The sequence below is a fragment of the Fistularia commersonii genome, chromosome 11, assembly GCF_037954325.1.
Source record: "Fistularia commersonii isolate RoL2024-O1a breed Wild chromosome 11, RoL_Fcom_v1.0, whole genome shotgun sequence".
Taxonomy (NCBI): Eukaryota; Metazoa; Chordata; class Actinopteri; order Syngnathiformes; family Fistulariidae; genus Fistularia; species Fistularia commersonii.
In genome coordinates this window covers 13,846,340-13,866,544 of record NC_141294.1, presented here as the reverse complement: position 1 = coordinate 13,866,544, position 20,205 = coordinate 13,846,340, and the positions used below count along the sequence as shown (strand labels likewise).

The following is a 20,205-nucleotide window of genomic DNA, read 5'->3' as shown; positions in this document are numbered from 1 at the left end:
TGGGGTTACCCCCAGCACCCCCAGCGCCCCCAGCGCCCCCCAGCACCCCCCAGCACCCCCACACCGCCCTTCTCCCCCCCCGACAACCCTTCCCGCCCCCAGCAGGGTTTCCTCGCCGCCGCTGACACAGATACGTAGCGGAGCGGAGCGCCGAGCCGAGTGCATTCAGCAGACCGGACAAAAGCCTGACACAGATACAAACTAGGAGGATCAACATTAGCGGTGGGACCGGTTGGGGGGAACCTGGACCCCCCCGACCCCCCCGACCCCCCCGACCCCCCGACCACTGAGGCTGACTCACAGCGTTAATACAACCGTGGACAGAAATCAGACAGGTCATTAGTATTACTTCTGTGAGTAAGTAGGTGAAGCTCCAGAAAACCAAAGAGCTGGAAGGGGATTGTGACAAGCCCCCCCGAACCCCCTCAACCCCCCCGAACCCCCCATGTGTTGCTTGGCAGCCTCCGTGTCCAAACAGCCTTTTCATACTGCAGTAAAAAACCCAGTAATGTGCACCAGGATGCCGGACCAGATGCTCCGAGGGCCAGATTTGAAATTTTCAGTTGATCCGCCGCCGTCTCACGTGTGCACATATTCCACGCGCCCCTTCCTGCACATCGAGAAGGTTTTCCAGTCCTGATGAGAACAAACCCGACGACTTTCCACCGAGACCGTCGCTCCTGCCGACTCGACAACCTGACACGACGGGAACGCCGCCGCCGCCACTGCAAGCGCCGTCCAATAAACACAGTCGTGCTGAGACCGCATCTATTTCGGGCTTTAGGAATAGGAAGCGGCACAAACAGCTGTGACGGCCACCTTCTCCTTTCCACGCCGCGGTTGCAGTTCGTGGAAATATAAAAAAAAAAAAAACCTCTAGTTTCACACGGTGTTTCCATCCAGGCGTCACGACGACAGAAGAGCAGAAGAGCAGGCGGCCGCCGTCACGCTTTTTGTTTTGTTATTCCTGCACAGCCAATGAGGAAGAGGAAGCCCGGCGGCTCCGAGGGTTTGGTTAACGTTCACCAAACTAGCGCCTCCTCGCCGCTGTGCACTCGATTAGCTTAGACGCTTAAAAAGACATTTGAATAAGTCTGACCTCCAATTTGTTCTGGGATGGTTCACACACTTTGTGAAAGTAACCCCCCCCCCGCCGCCGCCGCCGCCGCCGCCGCAGGGGTCGACCGAGTCCTCCTGTGTCTGGGGGAATAAGTTAATGGCGTCGCGCCGCTGTAACGCCGTCTGTTTTCCAGAAAGACGGAGAAGATACATGGTTTTTAAAAACACACGAACGCCTGGCGGCGGATGAAATGTGTTGTGTCAGACACATGACTCCAATCCATCGATATTTGTTGCGTTAAAAAGCACATGTGCGACGACGGCGTTGGCTGACGGACCAAACGAAGGCCGGGGTAGAAGCTCCACATGACGGCCGAGGACCTGCTCTGGAGATCCTCGAGGGGGGGGGGGCTTTGCAGGATCACTGCCATTATCTTTGTTCCAGCGCCAAGTCAACAGTACAACAATCTCCCAACAAGCCAGTTCATGAATTTGTTATTAAAGTGTTTGTCTGTGGGAGTGTGTGTGTGTGTGTGTGCATGTGTGTGTGTGTGTGTGTGTGTGTGCAGGCTTAATCCACTGCTTTTTTTGGGATGCCGGCTCCTCTGCTCTTTCGCAATGAAAGGAGTTGCGATTAATCAATTTTTTTCTTCCCAAGTGTCTTTTATCGTTAAGCTACGCTAGGTTAAGCTAAGTTCTCGGAGAAGGTCCCTTTGAGGAGCCCCCAAAACCACCTCAGATGAAAACGGGACACGTTCAAACTCATCAAACTCATTGTTTGCTGGACGTATAATGGCTGAAGGACTGGGTGTGGTGACGGAAAGGATTCATTCATTCATTCATTCATTCATTCATTCATTCGTTATCTCTGCTGCTTCCCCTGCACTCCTGGCCGTGTCCAAGCTGCGTTGGCCTTGAACCGCTAGCCAGACGACCGCGGCGCCACCTTCAGAGACATACAACCGACCGTTGAGCCATTAAATGAAGACACACGAGTCTTCACTCTGTCGTTCTGGACGGTTTAGGGTCTCCAGTGAACCTCCTGCAGGTGTTTGGATTGTGGGAGGAACCTGGAGAACATGGGGACTCCACGCAGAAACGCCGACGTCGGTTTTGATCCATTCCCCTGCTGAGAACAGGGTCATGGAGGTTCCCCCTCCTTGAGAGGAGCACCTTCGTCATCGGCCGGCCCGGTGTGACGCCACGTGGCTGCGAACAGGTGTCAGCGGCCGGGAGAAGGAAGGCCGACGTCAGCGGCGGCTTCGCTGAGGTCGGCTCCGGATACGGCGGGATCCCGAAACAAGAGAGGCGCGATATTTTCGTCCGGCACGGACCCGGCGTGTGGACCGGGATCGGATCCCATTACAGACCAGGGCAGAAAACCGATGCTATGCTAATGCCGACGCCAGCGTTAATTCCCCCTGTGGCGAGGAGGCGGCGCGCTGCGAAACCGACAACCCCTTTCCGGCCCCGACAAACCGTCCTTTCGCTTCTTAAACCCGAACGTCCGACGCTTTGCTGTCAATTACCGGGACAAAACCTTGGAGATGGAAGCTCGCGATTCTGTGATCCTGTGAAAGCGAAGGCCACTTTCTCCTGCCTCTTGGACTCATTTCAGAAGCATCATCTCACTTCTGTTCTGATGACACTGCTGTTTTTATCTTCCAAACTGCATGATTTGAACCAAATGTCCTCCAAACAAAACTCTGTGAATTGTTTTGAGTTTTATGGCCGACGACTGTTTCCAATTCTCCCCTCGCTCACTCCACGAAGTTCTTGGGCTGTAAACTGACCAGCTTGTGCGATCCTGTTCCTCCCAGCTGGGACTCGCTCGCAGAAGTAAGGCCTGTCAATCCCACCTTTACGGCTCCAAATATATATATATTACAGGACGCGTATTTGGAGCGCTTCCACCTCGCGGCCAGAAGGTCCCAGGTCAGATTCCTTTCTGCGCGGAGCCTCCACGTTCTCCCCGTGTCTGCGTGGGGTTCCTCAGGGTTCTCCGGGTTCCTCCTGCAGTCCAAACACGTGCGGGAGGTTCACCGGAGACCTACGATGTCCAGACGTGTGGATGAGAAGGCGACGTCTCTACATGTTTTCCCTGCGATTGGTCGGTGTGAACCCCACCCGCAGGACCGGCTGCAGCTGCCCAACACCTTCACTGCAGGGTGAACATCCTGCACCACGAGCGGATCCACCTTTCCGCACCTCCGAAAGAAGACGTTTTGAACGTCTTTCCTCCTGAACCGCAACAGCAAGACTGAAGAAGGAGAGGAGGCGGAGGGCGGCCTCCTCCCCGTGGCCCGGCGGGGGGTCGGGTCTCCTCGCCGCCGGCGAGCCTCACGTCCAACCTTCACATATTTCAACACGGAAATATGAAGAGCTCCGATGAAGACTCTCGGATCGGTTGTTCGCCGGCTGCTCTGCGAGAGAAAACGCAACCGGCTCGTGAATCCATCACGCGCCCGGGATCGGACGCTAATGGATGACGGATGAGCGTCCGCCGAGGTCCAGGAAAACCGACGGCCGGCAGTAAAGCGTATTTAAAGCCTCGACTTCATCTTTCAGCCTCGCACGTGCTCGCCGTTCACCTCTGACGGGAGATACCGATTTCAAGTTCCGTGAGAGGAGAATAAAATCGCAATCTAATAAGGCTGGAGATGAAAAAGCATTCTTCAGAGAGTCTGACGGTGTCGACGGCCCTCAAACAAGCCCTCACCGTAATCCCCTTCTTTTTTTCAATTTTGAGATTCTGCGATGCGTCTCTGCAGCGTGACAACTTGTCGAGGTGCAGAAGGATCTCTGCCGACACCCGACGCCCGTTTTTCTTTTTTTTTTCTAGCGGAACAAAGAGGCGTTCCGGCCCGCCGCACTACAGAGGGCCGGTCGGCTCTCGGCAAGACGGGACGCGTTAAGAGGAGAAAGCTTTTGCCTTATTTAGCCAAAGGCGTCACATCTCGGCGCGTTAAAACGAGGAGAGACGGCCGAGATTACGCCGATGGGCTGCCGACAAAAATGTCAACAAAACGTAGCGAGAGGTAACGACAGATACCCCCAGCGTGAAGGTGAGAAGAGACGTGGACGACCGGAGAACAGGGAGGAGGCGCAACACTCACCTCAAAACAAAAGCTGTTAGCAACACATGCTAATCTGTAACTTCTGGGTCATTCATTGATTTGATTTAGCAGGTTCTCTGCAGCACCTTTTTAACACGTGTGTGAGTGTGTGTGTGTGTGTGTGTGTGTGTCCATGTATCGGCGGTGCGTTTGTGTGTCTCAAAGGACGATAAGAAAATCCTGGAAGTCTTTTACAGGAAAAGTACTGACACATGGGGCCAGAACTTCACGCCCGCATGAAGCAATTCTTCAAAAATCCCACGCAGGATAATAATTAAAGCTGATGAAAAGGTGGTTGACGTAAGTAATTACCTGAGGAAAATGTGCATCATTACCGCCTCGACCCCCATCCCTCCCCGCCGCCACCGCCGCCGCCCCCCCAGAGCGACAGGAAGCAACAGCCGAGTGACTGAACAAGATGTGGACTTTGAACCCCGGCTTTGCAGGGGGCAGATTTACACGTGGGGAGAAGAAAAATAAAAGATAAAGAAACGAGCCGCGTGGTGGTGCAGCCGTGTAGCCGTGTAGCCGTGTAGCGGTTAGCGCTCACGCCGCACAGCAAGGAGATCCCCGGTCCGATTCCAACACTGTCGGTTCCCCATGTTCTGCGTGGGGTTCCTCAGGGTTCTCCTGGTTCCTCCAAACACATGCAGGAGGTTCACCTTAAATCCTCCAGATGTGTGAATGAGACGGTAAATAGTTCTAAATAAGATAAAACTATGTTGGTCCAAGGGGGAAATTTGTTCGTCACAGCAGACGAAAAGGATAAAGGATGTGGCCTTGTGATTGGTCCAGGTGAACCCGCCTCTCAGCCAATGACAGCAGAGCAGTGCAGAGAATGAATGATTGAATGAATGAATGAATGAATGAATGAATGAATGGTTGTATCTTTGCACGAGTGTGTGAGTTCTTTCCCAAATATATTGGTTCGGCGCATAACGATGTTTGCAGATGTGAAAAATTAAATAGCCTGTGTGTGTGTGTGTGTGTGTGTGTGTGTGTGTGTGTGTTGGATGATAAACTACATGTCACTTTCTGAATGCAGCGAGTTTAAAATCGCTCTAAGGTGACCCCAAAGGGTAAAAACAAAACAATAACTGACTCACAAGGCTATGTGTTGAGGAACAGAAGAGCCTGCATGCCTTTGCAGAGCAGAGCAGCTTTCATGAGGTGCTTGATGTTCTGCGAGGTGAAGCTGTCATGCTTTTCCAAACCCTGAGCTTTTTTTTTTCTTTTTTTTTTTCCTTTTTCTCCGAATGAGTCTGATTTAAAGAGATCCCGCCGGCTCGCGAAAATGAGAACTCACTTTATCTGTCTTTCATCCGCGTCGGCCGTGACGCGTCTCCGTGAAATCGTCCAGATTTAGGAGTCCAAAACTCCAAAATGCTTTTTTATGAGTTCACGTGACCCACATGCGGTGCAGGCCTGGTCCATCAGTCGGGCTCCGACACCTCCAAAAAAGGTAAAGATATCAGGAGCGCGAGGCGGCGGCTCTGCGTGATCGCACCCTAACAAGTCCAGACACCTTGGGTTGACACTCTGGGTGCCGCATTCAGACGCGTTAGAAGTTTCCACGCCGAGGCACCTCGCCTCGTCTCCACCCGCTGCCAGTTTCACCAAACCCTCCCCGGAGCACCTGGTACTGGTTACGCTCGCCCTCGGCGTGAAGCAGGAGAGAGAAACGACTCGTGAAAAAAGGGAAAACCTTCTCGCTTTCATCGACAGGCCATCGACCTGCGGGGGCATTTTTGAGAGTCTCCGTTCCCTTTTTATCGGCCGGTTGATGATGCTAATGCGCTCCGCAGGAGGGCAGTTATCACCACAAGCTCTCCGGGTTGAAACCCCATCGCCGGGTTTTTATTGATCTACTCTGACGTACTCTAGAAATGAAAACTCCGCCCCCGAAAAAGGTTTGACCCACATTCTCAGGGCGGCATTTTAGGACAAACGAAGAGCAGGAGCGGTTGTTACCGAGCCGGGGAGAAGCTCCCGTAACATTTGGCACACCTGCTAAGGGGAAGCGTTTGAGGGTCTAAGCCAGTGGTTCTTAACCTTGTCGGAGGTACTGAACCCCACCTGTTTTACATGCGCATTCACCGAACCCTTCTTTATTGGATGGAGGATCGTTTCGTCGATGGGTACAAAGAACAGGCAGAGTAGCCTTTTCATGGAATCTGGCTCCCTTCACCTTGAATTCAGCAAGCGCTATGTTCTTGTAGCTCCCATCTCCATGCAGCTGAAGGAAGCCTTCCCTTAGTTTTGCCGGTGCCGGACTAGAATTGCTCATCTTGTCTTTGCAAATCATGCAGTTAGGACATCGATTCCAATCACGTTCCGTCATACATGTGTTCTTCCGACCGCGTTCTTTTTCTGCCTGACATAATTAGTATGAAGGGATTCAAATATTAAGAAAGAAATCACATGACGTACCATCACGACAGTCACAAGTCACTACAACTGAGCGCGCCAAAATCCCCGCAGCACGGATAGGCCGAGCTATGTAGCGTGATCACCTGCGGCCGGTGATGTCATCACCAATGTGTGTCTTGACCTCCGCCGAACCCCTGAGACTGACCCGCCGAACCCCTGGGGTTCGATCGAACCCAGGTTAAGAACCACTGATCTAAGCCCTTTAGCGCTGGTGGAGCAGAAAGAGGACGATGTGCAGGCAGCAGCGACAGCGTTGCGGATTCTGCTTAAAATACCATATTTAAAATCAAAATTCACCAAACCGGATTCTTGGAGGTGAACTCGACACGTCGTTACCGTGTCAACGGGCACAAAGGTGTCAGAACAAAAGAAGTATTAAGAAGTACGTCACAAGCTGCGACAGCTGGATTCCCAACGAGCGGTCACCAGTCGACCACAGGGCCAAATATCGAGACGCACTACCATTCGCTCTGGTATTGACACGTCTGGACGATTTAGGGTTTGCAATGAACCTCCTGCATTTCTTTTCGACTGCGGGAGGAAACCTGAGAGGCCGGAGGAACCCCACGCAAACCCCTGGGAGAACATGGAGACTCCACACAGAAAGGCGCCCTGTCAGATTCCATTCCAGGACCTTCTTGATGTGAGGCAGAAGCGCTAACCACTGCGCCAACATGCCGCCCCCAATAAACTTCAAAACCCAAAATGTTAGCTAACTTTGTCGAATCTCACAATGAGAGATGCCCACAGGGGCACCGTCGGACCTTCGGTGGCCGAAAGGAGCAGAAGCCCGGGAAGTGAAATGGGCTCCGAGCAAAGCGGGAAGCTGCGCCGCCGCTCAAGAACATCCTCTCTGCTAACGTACAACGTCGGTCCGACAGGAGAGCGACATCATAACTGTCTCGTGGCCCGACTGCTAAATTCCTGCTTGCGGGTCGCGCAAGACGTGAAGCTGACAAGGAGACAATGGACTTTGTGTGCACGTTCCCCTGGACACTTTTTGTAAATTCAAACACATACAGAGGGCTTAGTTGTTGAACGTACCCTTGAACGCTCAGCGTGACCGTCTACCAGACCTCCAGAGGTGAGACCTGATGCCGACGGGACCGCTACATACAGTTTCACCTCTATCACACCCACATGGATGTTTTAGTCCACGAGGTCTACGGGTCTCCGGGCCTCACCGCTAGATCCACGCTGTCCACGTCGTTGACAAGGACGGGTGCTCGTCCCTGTCTACGTCGCCTTGAGAAAATGTGGCGCTGCAGGAGCTGCTCAAAGGACAACGGAAGGCGGAGTTAATGGCGTTTTCGAGGACTCGCGAAGCCGACGTCCCTGCTTGGACTCAAACCCGCTCCGGGTCTCTGGTCTGACTTCACTTGTTGATGTGTCATGTTATTCCCGGTACAAACAGGGCCTTTCATATTCTGTTTTTCGTTTTCGAATTTACAATAAGCAGCTGTTGTTGACAAATTGCATCCCATCATGCCGCTCTCACAAGTCCAGCTGTTGGCGTCGTTCCCTCGACGATGCACGAGCAGGAGCCCCTGATGAAGTGCCGATGGGACCGTCCGCTCGATCACCACCTTCAGATGTCGACGTCTTCCGCCACAGAGTCCGACATCGATCATCCCGATATGTCGTTCGGCTAACGGGCAGCCGGATACCGCGGCGGCCCGGAAGAAGCTCCAGCTAACGGCAAAGTCCCGAGGATGGGACCGATGGCCGGCGGAGCCGCCCCGGGGCGATATAAATATTACGTGATTGAAAAAAGGCGAGGTCAGATAAGCCGTGCGGAGTAAACCACACAAATTACAGACTTACAAACACCAGCTCCGTTTGGACGGAGAACAATGGCGGCCCGCGACTTTATGATCTGCATACCGTCCAAGTATGAACGGGAAGAAAGAGCCGATTCCGCTCCATGCCTTAAAACAAACACTCTGATGAGATCCAGAGGGGGCGGCAACACAAATGTTTGTTTACATGTCGCAGTAATCGCTCCCCTATTTTATGTGGGCTCATTCAAGTGTTGATGTGTTTGATCAAAAGGTCCCGGAGATTTGATTCCTAAGTGGAGCGGACACCGGAGGTTTAACAACCGCACGGCGGACAGGGACGACCGGCCGGCATTGTTTACTGTCATCTGCTTCTATGAAGAGAGACGTTTCCAAGACATGTATTTTGGATTTTGGATAAGCCGGTCAGTCTACCGCATGTCATTTGTGAAACAGCTGTTTATTCATCTTTTACACCTCCTCCATGGACGCCTGAACTCTGGAAGCAAACCAAAGCGGACTCAGTAGACCGGGCTAGAAGCGTCAGGGGTAAAGGTGTACAAGACCTGATCTGGAGTTCCCTCTTTGGGAGGGAGCAGGATGGAAGGGATCAAGAGGGAGTGCACGTTCGGTCAGACCGAGCTGGTTTGGACGTGGACAGAAAAGGGATGCTGAGGTTGCAACTGGCAGGCAGGAGGTCCAGGGGAAGCCCAGGGAGACCAAAGATTTATGGATGGAGTGAAAGAGGACACAAAGTTAGCTGTGTGAGAGAAGAGGATCCGGGTTCGGAAGGAGGAGGCGGCCAAGAGAAAGAGAAGAAGCACCTGGCGGATCCAAAACATGTTAACGCCGGATCGTCCGTCGGCACCGACGGCCGAAGAGCTTCGCGGCGCCGACGGGACTATCGGGAGCGACCGGGGCTTCGGTCAGTCGTCTTCCGACAATCTGTCCGGCAGACCGGAGCGGCCTGGGACGGGACCGCCGGCCGTCCAGCTGGAAGAGCGCCGGCTCCGCCAGCTGAGCCACAGCCGCCCCCGCGGGAGGCGGAGGATCTGCAGAAGAGGTTTGAACCACCATGTTTTGTCTTGTAGATACAACAGTCACGTCAGGACGGCGTCAGCAGTCGCATTCAAAGTAAAGCCGTGCTGCCGCTGCTCCCTAATCTGGGGATTGTCACCAAACTATCTTTGGTTTGGTTGCTATCAGCTACATCTGGAAGGAGCGAAAGCAGGGATGTGGTTGCACGCTCACACACACACACGCACACAGAAAACACACACACTGCCACGTGGCCAAGCGATGTTCTCACAACGCTCTGAGAACTGGCTCATAAATCGACAGCCGTTGACTTTCATTCATTGGAAATTGAAACGGCGAGAAGGGAAAGAGTTTCCCAGCGGTCTCCGGACGGACGGGGATTACGATGTTTACCGCGCCGACGAAAAAGTCATGCATCATCTTTCGGCGAACGTTTGTTTTCGCGTTCGCGAGGGGGAAATGAAAACAATGGCGTCAGACACAATTACGGTGATTTGCGCACGAATAAATCATGTTTTTTGGCCGCGTCGGCGAAAACATCAACGGCTAACAATTAATCACCATCTGGTATTAATTCGGACGGACTCGGGTCGCACATTAGAGCGACCTCGCTCGTGGTTTTTCCCCGCCGGGGGAAGCCGGTCCGAGCCACCGGCTTTCCCGGTTTCAAACGGTGACCCTTGACCCCCCCCCCCGTACGGGCGGCCCTGGGAGCCGGACCGCCTCGTCACTGGCTAATTGTCTCCAAAAAAAAAAAAATGTTGGCAAACCCGCGGGGGGGCTAGCAACCCCCCCGCCGCCGACGACTGCAACAGTTACTCATTTGTTAGCACCGGTGTCAGCGAGCCCCGCTCGCGCCCCCACAAAGGCCTTCTTGACGTTGTAAATGTTTGATTTCTCAGCGAGACGGCCGACACGTTTCCCCGGGAGACGTCACTCCAAATGCTAAATCCAGACGCCGTCAGGATTACGGCCCTCTACATTTACATTTTCCGTTTGATGCCGGCTGCGGGAGGAACCATCCGATACGGGCTCAACGTGTTCTGCGGCCGCCGAAGTGCCATATTATGTCAAACGATCGGTTCCCCCGCTTCGGGAAGGCGACGGAGAACGGCTGTATTTACAAGGGTCGAACACTTTAAATCCGATCCGATAGCGGAGCGGGTCCGGCGGCATTCCTCTCTGAATTTGAGATGTGGATTATTAGAAAGCGGCTTCGCCTCCATCCCGTCCCTCCGAGTGAACCCACTGCAATTAGCCGGCAGATTTATGTCGCGCTGGATCCACGTCCTGTTTCTCCTCCCGGATTTTCGCCGCTAAACTCCGGTGACCTCGATAATCTGCTATTTTGTGCTTTTTAACTTCATGTTAACAAAGCGGCTCAAAGCCACAAAGCCTTTCTACCTCTCAGACGTCCGCTGAAAGAAAGAATTTACATAAACATAAAGCCGACTGTCTCCCCCGCCGTCCATGTCAGAATGCGTTGAATAGCAGCGCGGTGAACACTTTGTGTTAGCATTGCGGGAGAGCAAGTCTGTACTTAGCATGTTGTTTTTAGCTCGTCTCCATGTCTTCCATCCGTCCCCGGGCCGACTGGGCCACATCAGCGGGAAATGGGGAAGAGAAACTGAAGCCTGTGTGTGTGTGTGTGTGTGTGTCGGTGATGGTTGTGACAGTTGCTGGCCACCGCCGCACACTCTGTCACAACAGGCGACAAACTGTCAACGGCAATTAGCAAACACACGGTTGGATTTTTAATTTTGTGAGTTTTTACACCTCCGTCTCGTCCTCGCCTTGTTGACGCGCCACACGTCCCACATTATTTCCACCACTATTATGTCGGCTATTAGCATGCTACGGCTATTAGCATGCTACAGCTATTAGCAGCGTTAGATCATCCGTGGCCGTCCCGACCTCTCTTGTTTATATCGCGCTCCCGCTTCCCGTCGGAGGCAGAAGGCCGCGCACATTGAGCTGACGCCTAGCAAGGCTCGCTCATGGCGGATTGCTGATTTTCCGGTGCGTTCCAGGCCTGCTCTACATGGAAAGTGTCATCATATAGGGCCCGTTAAATAGCAACGACGATTTTGCATGGAAGAGTCAAGGTACCAGGAGGCACCAGGCACCTGGAACACCTTCAGGAAAGCCTAAGGTGATCCGTAGCTGCGTGTTTCCCCGGGAGGTGGGATGGATTTAATGTCCGAGCGGTCGAGCAGGGAAGCGGCACGGGAGCGAGATGGATCCTCAAATCCTCTTGAATTCCAGCGTTCATTTTCTTTGTGCCCGTCCTGGAGCCGCTCCCCGAGTGCACCGAGTGGACGGTGCTATCATGCTACCGATGATAGCGACGAAATAAACTCTGTCTACGTTCTCATACCGTTGTGGTAACGACAACAACTCCTTGTTTGGTCTGTTTTGGGGCTGAATGTTGCGTAAGCCTCCTGTCCAGCGACATGAGGTACGCTGGAGTGCGGAGCTGCTCTGCCCTTTAAGTTCACTCGCTAAGTCACACGTTTTGATTTGAAACTAGACGTGGGTTATCAGCTAGTATCTGATCTGAACTGGACTGTTCCTTTAGGCTGCTCTCCTCCAGGGTCACCGCGACCAACCATCTACCTCCATCTGACCCTTCACCTTCTTCCATCTGCAACCTCTTCGCTCAGGTCCACTGGCCTCCTGGCCTCGTTCCCTCCATCCAAGAACCTCCTCTCTGGTCTTCCTCTAGACCTCCAGCCTGGCAGATCCAGATCTTCACTCTCCCTCCTCCGCTGATGTCCAAACCTTCTCAGTCTGACTGGAAGTGTGAGGCCACTTCATGTTTCCATGACGCTGCCTGTCACCACGCAGGTTACGTGACCACAATCTGCTGTCTGATTGTTTTTTAAACACTTTGGACACACATACCCATATTTTGGATGTCGTCTCTCCAGACGCTATGATTACGGTGGACCAGAGACACTGGGAGAGACTCGCCGAGCCACGTCCATCACTACGGATGAAACTTCTGGGAAAAGTGATGAGCAAGTGGAGCGGGGGCGACTATTCAAGTCGAGCCAAGGAATAAAAAAACCTTTAGACTCCTGCGGAGATCCACAAGATATGAGGCGAACAGCATGAAAACCACCGTGTGATCGCCGTGTTATCGGATCAAAAAGTCCCGTAGAAATAAGTGTGTCATCTGATAACGTGGACACACAGGCGCTTTTGTTGACGAAACACTCTTTCATAAGCACTTTGACTGGAAGGCCCGAGAGGCCGCTCCCGGTCGACGTGAACCGGCTCATTGTTGAGCGAACTTCCCCGCGGGACAATGGAGCCGGGGAAATCGAAAAGTCCGAGTTATAAACTCCACGGCGGAAGGGGAAATTGTCCGGCGTCGGGAAAAATAACCCGTGTGAAACGGAGGTGCGTCGCCAAACGTGGGCGAACGTCCAGCCGGATCCTTGAGATGTTTTCAAACAGAAGAGGCGTCTGACAAAGCTCTACTCGATGACGACCGCACTCGGCGTCTCCGGCCAGCGATCCATTTGGATCTTCTCAAAATGCCATCGCGGATTTACGGGGCATCGTCACCTACGAATAAACAAATAATGCGGTCGGAACCCATCACGTGTCTGGTTGTTCGGTTCAGGACGAGTGCGCTCTTGTTAAATATAACCCCGGGAATTGTTTGGATCACACTTTAAAAACCCACCGCAGGACCACATTGCCGCCTCGTGTAAAAACCGTAAACAATTAAAACAAAACAAAAAAAAAAAAATCAAGGTTTCTCCCGGCCATCTCTCGGGGGAACTACATCGGAAAGGGGTTTGCCGTTGATTTGTCCGTCCGGTGGCGCCGACGCCGAGTGCGGGTATCCCTTAAAAAATTGCAATGACAGGGAAAATGGAATCGTATAATCATTAAAGAATAAAGATATGTGTTTGTTTGACAGCTTTATGCTGTTTATAAGAGCGCCCGACGAAGATCAAGAGCAAATGTCAGCCCCGTGTACGCTTCGGCGGACGGAAACATACCAGCAATTTGTGACCACGAAGGCCGGAGAAGCAAACAACAAAATGAGTAGAAAATATACCGGCGGCGAATTCATTGCATCCGACCGACAGGGTCGAACCCCAAACGGCATCAATAAACTCCCAGCGAGTCTGGCGGAGGAACATGTGGATTCTCTTAGCGCAAATGCAAAGGCAAGGAAACGGCCTCTGAGGGCGCGAGGAGCCCGGCGGATCAACTGACGGAGGATCAACTGGCGGCGGATCAACCGACGGCGGATTAACTGATGGTAGATCAACTGACGGCAGATCAACTGGCCACGGATCAACTAACCACAGATCAACTGACGGTAGATCAACTAACCACGGATCAACTGACGGCAGATCAACTGACAGCAAATCAACTGACGGTAGATCAACTAACCACGGATCAACTGAGGGTAGATCAACTGACGGCGGATCAACTGACGTTAGATCCCCTGACGACGGATTCCCTGACAGCTGATCAACTGACGGCAGATCATCTCCGCTCAATCGCAACTCATGAGGATGCATGATCGGTCCGGGCGAGGCTGCAGGGATGGCTAGTAGCTAGCTTTGGGTGTGTGTGTGTGTGTGTGTGTGTGTGTGTGTGAGTGTGTGAGTGTGTGTGTGTGACGGCTCCCCCCTGGACACCAGTAAGTGTTCCCAAACAGCTGTGCCGGGTCATCTGACGAGGGGAGATAAAGATCTCTCCCAACAGCACCAGCCCTGGGATCGTCATCTGATTTTCCTGACCCATATTCTTTGTGTTGTTCCATTGTTTTGTCGTGGAAGTGCGAGGCGGAGGCGGAGTCCGTCTATTTCCATCTGTTCCTTCCCTCACATCTTGATCTCAGACGCCGGCGATGCCGGAGACTTCTCACATCGCTCCTTGTTGATTATTCGGGTATTTTTATCTGGTGTTTTGCTATCTCTGCGGCGATGACCTCGTCTGCGTTCGGGTTTTTTCAATGACTGTTTTGTTGTGTATATTTTTTTTTTTTGCAGATTTTCCAAAAAATATTTTAATGCAACCCAGACAAGCTTCAGTCAGACTGGAGCTTATTAAAAGCAATTTATCATTTGGTTTCAAATGCCATGTGTGTGTGTGTGTGTGTGTGTGTGTGTGTGTGTGTGTGGGAGGCTGCGTTGATGCTGTCATTCAGGACAATAAAAGATTGGCTGCAATGATGAAGCCGAGAAGGTCCACGAGATCACGGTGGTTGTTTTCAGTGATATATATTGGGGGGTGCCGGAGCTCATCCCGGCTGTGATTGGACGAGAGGCGGGGTCACCCGGGTCCATCGCAGGACCACGTATGGACACATGCGACCGTCGGCCGTCCCATTCACGCGTCATGTAGCGACAGAGGAACATCGACGCTTTGAAGGAACCCGAGACGCCTCTGGGATGAAGAATGGGACGTCTTCGAACCCAGTTGCCACGACGAGAAGATTTTGACAAACGTTCACTCTTTCACCCCCCATATAAAAGAAAAAACAGAAAACTGTTCACTCTCTTTTACACGTCATATCGAGAGAGATGACCGTTGTTCACGCCGCAATGCGGGGCCTCCACTGGGAAGAACCCGGAGAACCCTGAGGAACCCTGAGGAACCCTGAGGAACCCCTCGTAGACACCTGGAGAACGATTGGAATACGTGGAACATTTACGTGACTTCTTATCATTCTAACAAAGCTCGCAGCTGCTTTATCTGACGATCCGCGGCGCGTTCGCTTGTCAAGCGGTCGAAACGGTGGAAGGAAACGAACCTCCGCCGGTGTTTTGCGTCCCGGGAGAGAAGCCGTGTTTTCATCTTCTCTGTTTACAAACAGAAAAACCAGCTTGTTTGCATAAATAGTAAACTTCTGCTCTGCTAAAAAAAAAAAAGAAGCGGTTTGATGTTTTGTGTTTGTAGACACAAAAACCAAAAAGGGTAAAATATTCGTGCGAGCGCGGCAGCGACGGCGGCGCCGCAGGTGTGCGGCGGCGTGCACGTGGAAGAGTTAACGTGGGCCTGAACAGCATCGCGTCACTCCGCGCGTCGGCGAGCCACATGGAAACATCGCATGATAAACCTCCGGAGGAATGACCGGCGGGCGGATCGTGTTTCCCCCGAAACCTGCGGAGTCATCAGCTTCCCAGGGATCATATTTAATAAACAGAAGTGGCTGCAACTGGATTCCACTTGGGATTATAAAAAGCAATGTAGTGTGATGAATTGTTTTCACACTTTTCCAGCGCGCGGACCGGCCGGAGCCGCGGCCAGGTATCGCGTCTAACGTTAGTTCTGCAAAACGGCGGAACGGCCAAGAAATATGAGGCCCTTTTTACAAGACCAGGTGCTGGATTTTTTTTTTTTTTTTTTTTTTTTAATCGAAGCGTCGATTCCCAGCGGCGTGTTCGCGCTCGCTGATTTATTTTGTTTGTTTGTTTAAATCGGATTGGACTCCGGACGCCTTCGCGAGGGTAAACCTCGTTCACGTGCACGTCTCACATCTGCAGCTGCGATGCATGATTTTGATTCCCTACACGGACGCAGAGCTAAACAGGCTTTGCAACGGTGCGCTCACCTCAGCCGCTACCTGACGCTCTTTACAAAAGAAAAAATAAGAAGGGTCACCCTTGAAATAAGCATGGCACCCCCGGCTCTGCGCAGAGACGTCAGCGAATTAAAAACAGGTCTGGACCGCTTTTCTCCTGCACTGTTCTTTTCTGAGCTTTACTGGGCAAAACTGAAATTCCTTAAACATCCTGTAAAGCCATCAACTTGATTTTCCCTCATGTCACAAGTTAATGGGTGGTGGAACACTGGAGCGCCGCGCAGCAGAAGGCAAAATCATCCAGGCGCTGAGAAAACACTCCTTCATCCACGGTAAGAAACAGCAGCGTAAGCAGCTCGGGGGCTACAGTTTGGCAAAGGTGGAGAGCGGGGACAGAAGCGATGTTACATCATACAGAAAATACCAGACGTGCAATTCTTTTTCGGAGGTTAAAGCAGCGCGGACAAGCGGGTGAAAAGCAAATCCTCCCGTGTTTCACGGCCGCGACGCAAATGTTCCTCTCGGTTAAAGTGAAAAACGACGACGCAGAAATCGTCCCGTACGGACGGTCCGAGATCTGGCCCGACGCGTCCGGCGGCGGCGCGGCGGTCGAACGCCGCCGACCCTGTGCTTTCCGTAAAGAAGCTAGCTAGTGGGCGGAGGCTCCTTTGTAACACAAGACGCAAACGCAGGGGCGAAACGACATACGACACCACGCGGCAGATCCATCTGCACCCCATGACCCGAAACCAGTCCGGGTGGACCGACGGCCTCCTGACGGTTCACGGCTGGTGAGGCTCACCTACCATGAGGCAGGAGAACGGCGTGCCTCACTCAGTGGATCTTAGTGGCAGCCGTTTTACGGTCGCTCAGCGCAAGAAGCTACCGACGGACAAACAGTTGTTGACAAATTGGAAATGTAGGTCATCTAGCAAAAGTGTGAAACGTTTTACTCGCGACATACGGACGGCGATCCGGTCTGAGTGCGGAGCACGACGGCAGTCGGACGCCAGTCTATGTTGAGGCTCACCGGTCGGCAGCCTCACCGCACATCTCTTCCCAGTATTTGAACAGTGGTTTTAAATCAAAAACAATCTAAAACCGGTGAAGTTCAATGAAAAATACCTTCATAATGCGAATCACTGGTAAATTTGACCGTTCTATTTGACATTATTTTCTGGCCAGTGAGGCACGGCCTGTCCTGCCTCCCCTGACTGCACGCCACTGCTTCATGACTACCTGTGCGGATTCACCTTTGTCCCACATCTCAAAGGCAGAAAGTCCTTCAATTATTCCCAGTGAGTTGGACATGCAGGCGGGGGAAAGCGTCCGAGCTTCGCCGACACTTCTCGGAGGAGAGCGGGGGATTCAGCCGGGAACGTTCGGTTCCAAGACGACCCTCGTAACCACCTGGGACACGGCAACAAAACACACCTTGACATGAACTCACTGTTGTAAAACAATTGCCCATTTTGACCAAAATGTATGGTTTTTTGCTTAATTCAACTCGTCATTCAACATAAGGACCTTTTTTTGTGTGTTTTCCGAAAAAAGACTCGGACCAATATTTAAAAAAAGGCAAAGATAAGGAAGCCTTTGGACTTGGGATCTGTTTCCATGACAACATTTTCTGGGAAAGACGCAAACCAAAATCTACGGAACGCCAACGGAAACGTTCTCCAGACCTGAACGATGTGGAAGCGCCTCGGTCTCCATGAGGACGCGGGGGAAACGCAACTCTTTGAAAACGTTAACGCACAATTAGGTTGCAGCCAATAGCCACGGCGTGGCGAGCCGACCGTAGCGACGGCGGCGCCAACGCAGGAAATGTGTCTACACGTGCCTGCGTTTTAGATCTTCATGAAATCACAGCGCCACCTACTGGGCCGGCATGTGAACTGCAGCCTTTCCTAACCGTCGCCTTCTGCGCGTGGAACAACCTCAAGATGGAGACTGAAGCTAAAAACCAAAAAGAACATCGTGGTAGCATCCAGACCCAGCCGTCCGCTCTTCACCTGAAGAACCTTCTGGCATGACAGGAGGAACGCCTGCTTCTGGTTGAGACCACAAGACCTGACCAGGACCTGGAGGACCCAGAACCTCCACAGATATTGGAGGCCCGACCCGATCTTCTTAATCTTCCAATCTTCTCTCACACCAACTCAACTCTTCCTCCTGACCTTCTCCACCCTCAGCTTCCATCCACCCAGATCTTCACCGTCTCAGCCCCGCTTTAATCAAAGTTTTCCGACGGAGATCGGAAACTCCACCGTTGAAGGAACGCCTCGTTATTTTTAACGTTAATTTTGTACGATTTTTCCACAGTTAATTTCAAGCTCGGACAAGAATCTTATCTAATCGCGTTTTATCTGATCTTCTGAGCGGCCGACGGTTTCGCCTGAACGTCTAATTTTAAAAAACGGCGAAAGTTATCATATGCAGCTGCCGCTGTGTGTGTGTGAGTGTGTGTGTGTGTGTGTGTGTGTGTGTGTGTGTGTGTGTGTGTGCACTGGATCAAAAAATAAATTAGCACCGCTGCAAACACTCCTGATGACTCACAGGTTGAGGGGGTTTACAGACGGGGGGATTTAAACTAAATATAACTACAAGCACATGTGAAAGCGTGAGATAAAAATACGAGCGCCGCACTTGACATACGAGGCCGGCGGCAGCGACTCCGCCCGCCGATGCTACGCTTTTCTCTAAAAGGAAAAAAAACACACGTCCGTCGCCTTGATATTCAGGTCAGTCTTTCACTGCCGCTATTTATCCGACCGAAAGTATCGGAGCGCCGAGTGAAGGAATATCCCCTTCGATTTCCCGTTTTCCAGGATTCTTCTCGGCAAGTTGTCTGAAAATAACAAAAACAAAACAAAGCGCCGGAGCAAATATTGACCCAACTATTGACTTTTGACAGACTGAACAATTTTGTGGGCGCAGCGGTTAGATTGGTGTTCTGAGCGGGTTCCTCTGGGTTCTCCGGGTTCCTCCAGCGGTCCAACGCGAGCAGAAGGTTCACCGGTGACCTGAAATGGCGTGAATGAGAGGACGAACGGTCGGACGTCTGAATGAGAACCCGGTTCTCCCCCAGAATCAGCCCGGACGGAACAAATAAGATGCTTTGAAGAAACGAAGTCCCCGAATGAACAGCTGCCGATTCCGCACGGGAAAGTGTTTATTTGAGTCGGTGACTCGGATTTCCGAGCGGATGAAGGTGCCGGCGTCTGACATGCGTTCGGAAGATAATGCATTCCGACGGCGATGACTAAGACGTTCCCACAGAGTCAAGAGACTGGATGAGGAATGTCTGGTTTGTGTATCTGCCAGACGGTTATCACGGTGACCTTTGCGATGTGGAACTGACCGGAACAATGGCTGGAAAAGGTTAGCATAGATGCTAACATTCAGGGGGGCGGAGCCTATCCCGGCTGCGATCGTTCGCCTCGGATCCGTCCGACCGTTCGCCCGCTCATTCACACGTTCAGACCTCCCGCCTGTGGATGAGGAACCCGGAGAAGCCGGCGAGCTCCACACAGACGCAGCAGAACACGGAGACTCCACCAGGAAGGCCTCCAATCAGAGACCTCCTGGCTGCGAGGCTGAAGCCGCTGCCGCCGCCGCCGCCGCACGCACTGCCAGAACATCGGCTCGGGGAGCCGTCGCCACCGAAGGCCGCCTGGGAGTTTCCCCGAAATAGCAGCGGCGACGCCGGCGAATACAAACGTCCGCAGGCTCTAGAACGGGATCCCCGAATAAAGTCTTTCTCGGGACAAATGATCGTTTTTTTTTTATTCATTCCACCTTCCGGATTTTAGTTTAAGAAAGGAGCGTTTCGGCGAGCGCGAGCGAGCTCAGGAAAAAAAATAAGAGCCGGAAAGAAAAGACGCCGGTGAGCTTCTGCGTGAGGAAACGGCAGAATGTAGACTGGTGCATTTGGAAGAAAATATATCAAGATTCCTACATAAGTTGATTGCAGCGTTGATTGCATAAGGTGATACGCAAGCTCCGCCATGCATTATTTGCAGCAAACGGTAAATTATTTTAGCATGTGAGACACATTTCTTATTTCATTTTTATACACAGGCCAACTAGCTATCATGTAAATTGAACCAAATAAAAATGGTAATTTTAAAATTTCAATTTTTTGGCATTTTATTTCAATTTTAGAATCACGACATTATTTTGTATGCAATCATCCGGACAAAATTAAACAAAAGGAAAGTTTCTA

The 20,205-nt window shown here is 52.1% G+C and overlaps 1 protein-coding gene across 9 annotated transcripts in view; it reads right to left on the bottom strand.

Annotated features, from left to right (window-relative positions):
• Nucleotides 1–20,205, bottom strand: part of fhod3b (formin homology 2 domain containing 3b) — a 134,030-nt gene that overhangs the window by 59,281 nt on the left and 54,544 nt on the right. The window contains exon 1 of one of the 9 annotated variants that reach the window (XM_086155090.1): nucleotides 17,231–17,323. The exons of the other annotated variants lie outside the window; for them this stretch is intronic. Within the exon in view, the coding sequence (XP_086011216.1) occupies nucleotides 17,231–17,288 (58 nt within the window). The 5' untranslated portion in view covers nucleotides 17,289–17,323. Of the gene's footprint in view, nucleotides 1–17,230; nucleotides 17,324–20,205 lie in introns of those variants that run through there. 9 annotated transcript variants of the gene reach the window in all.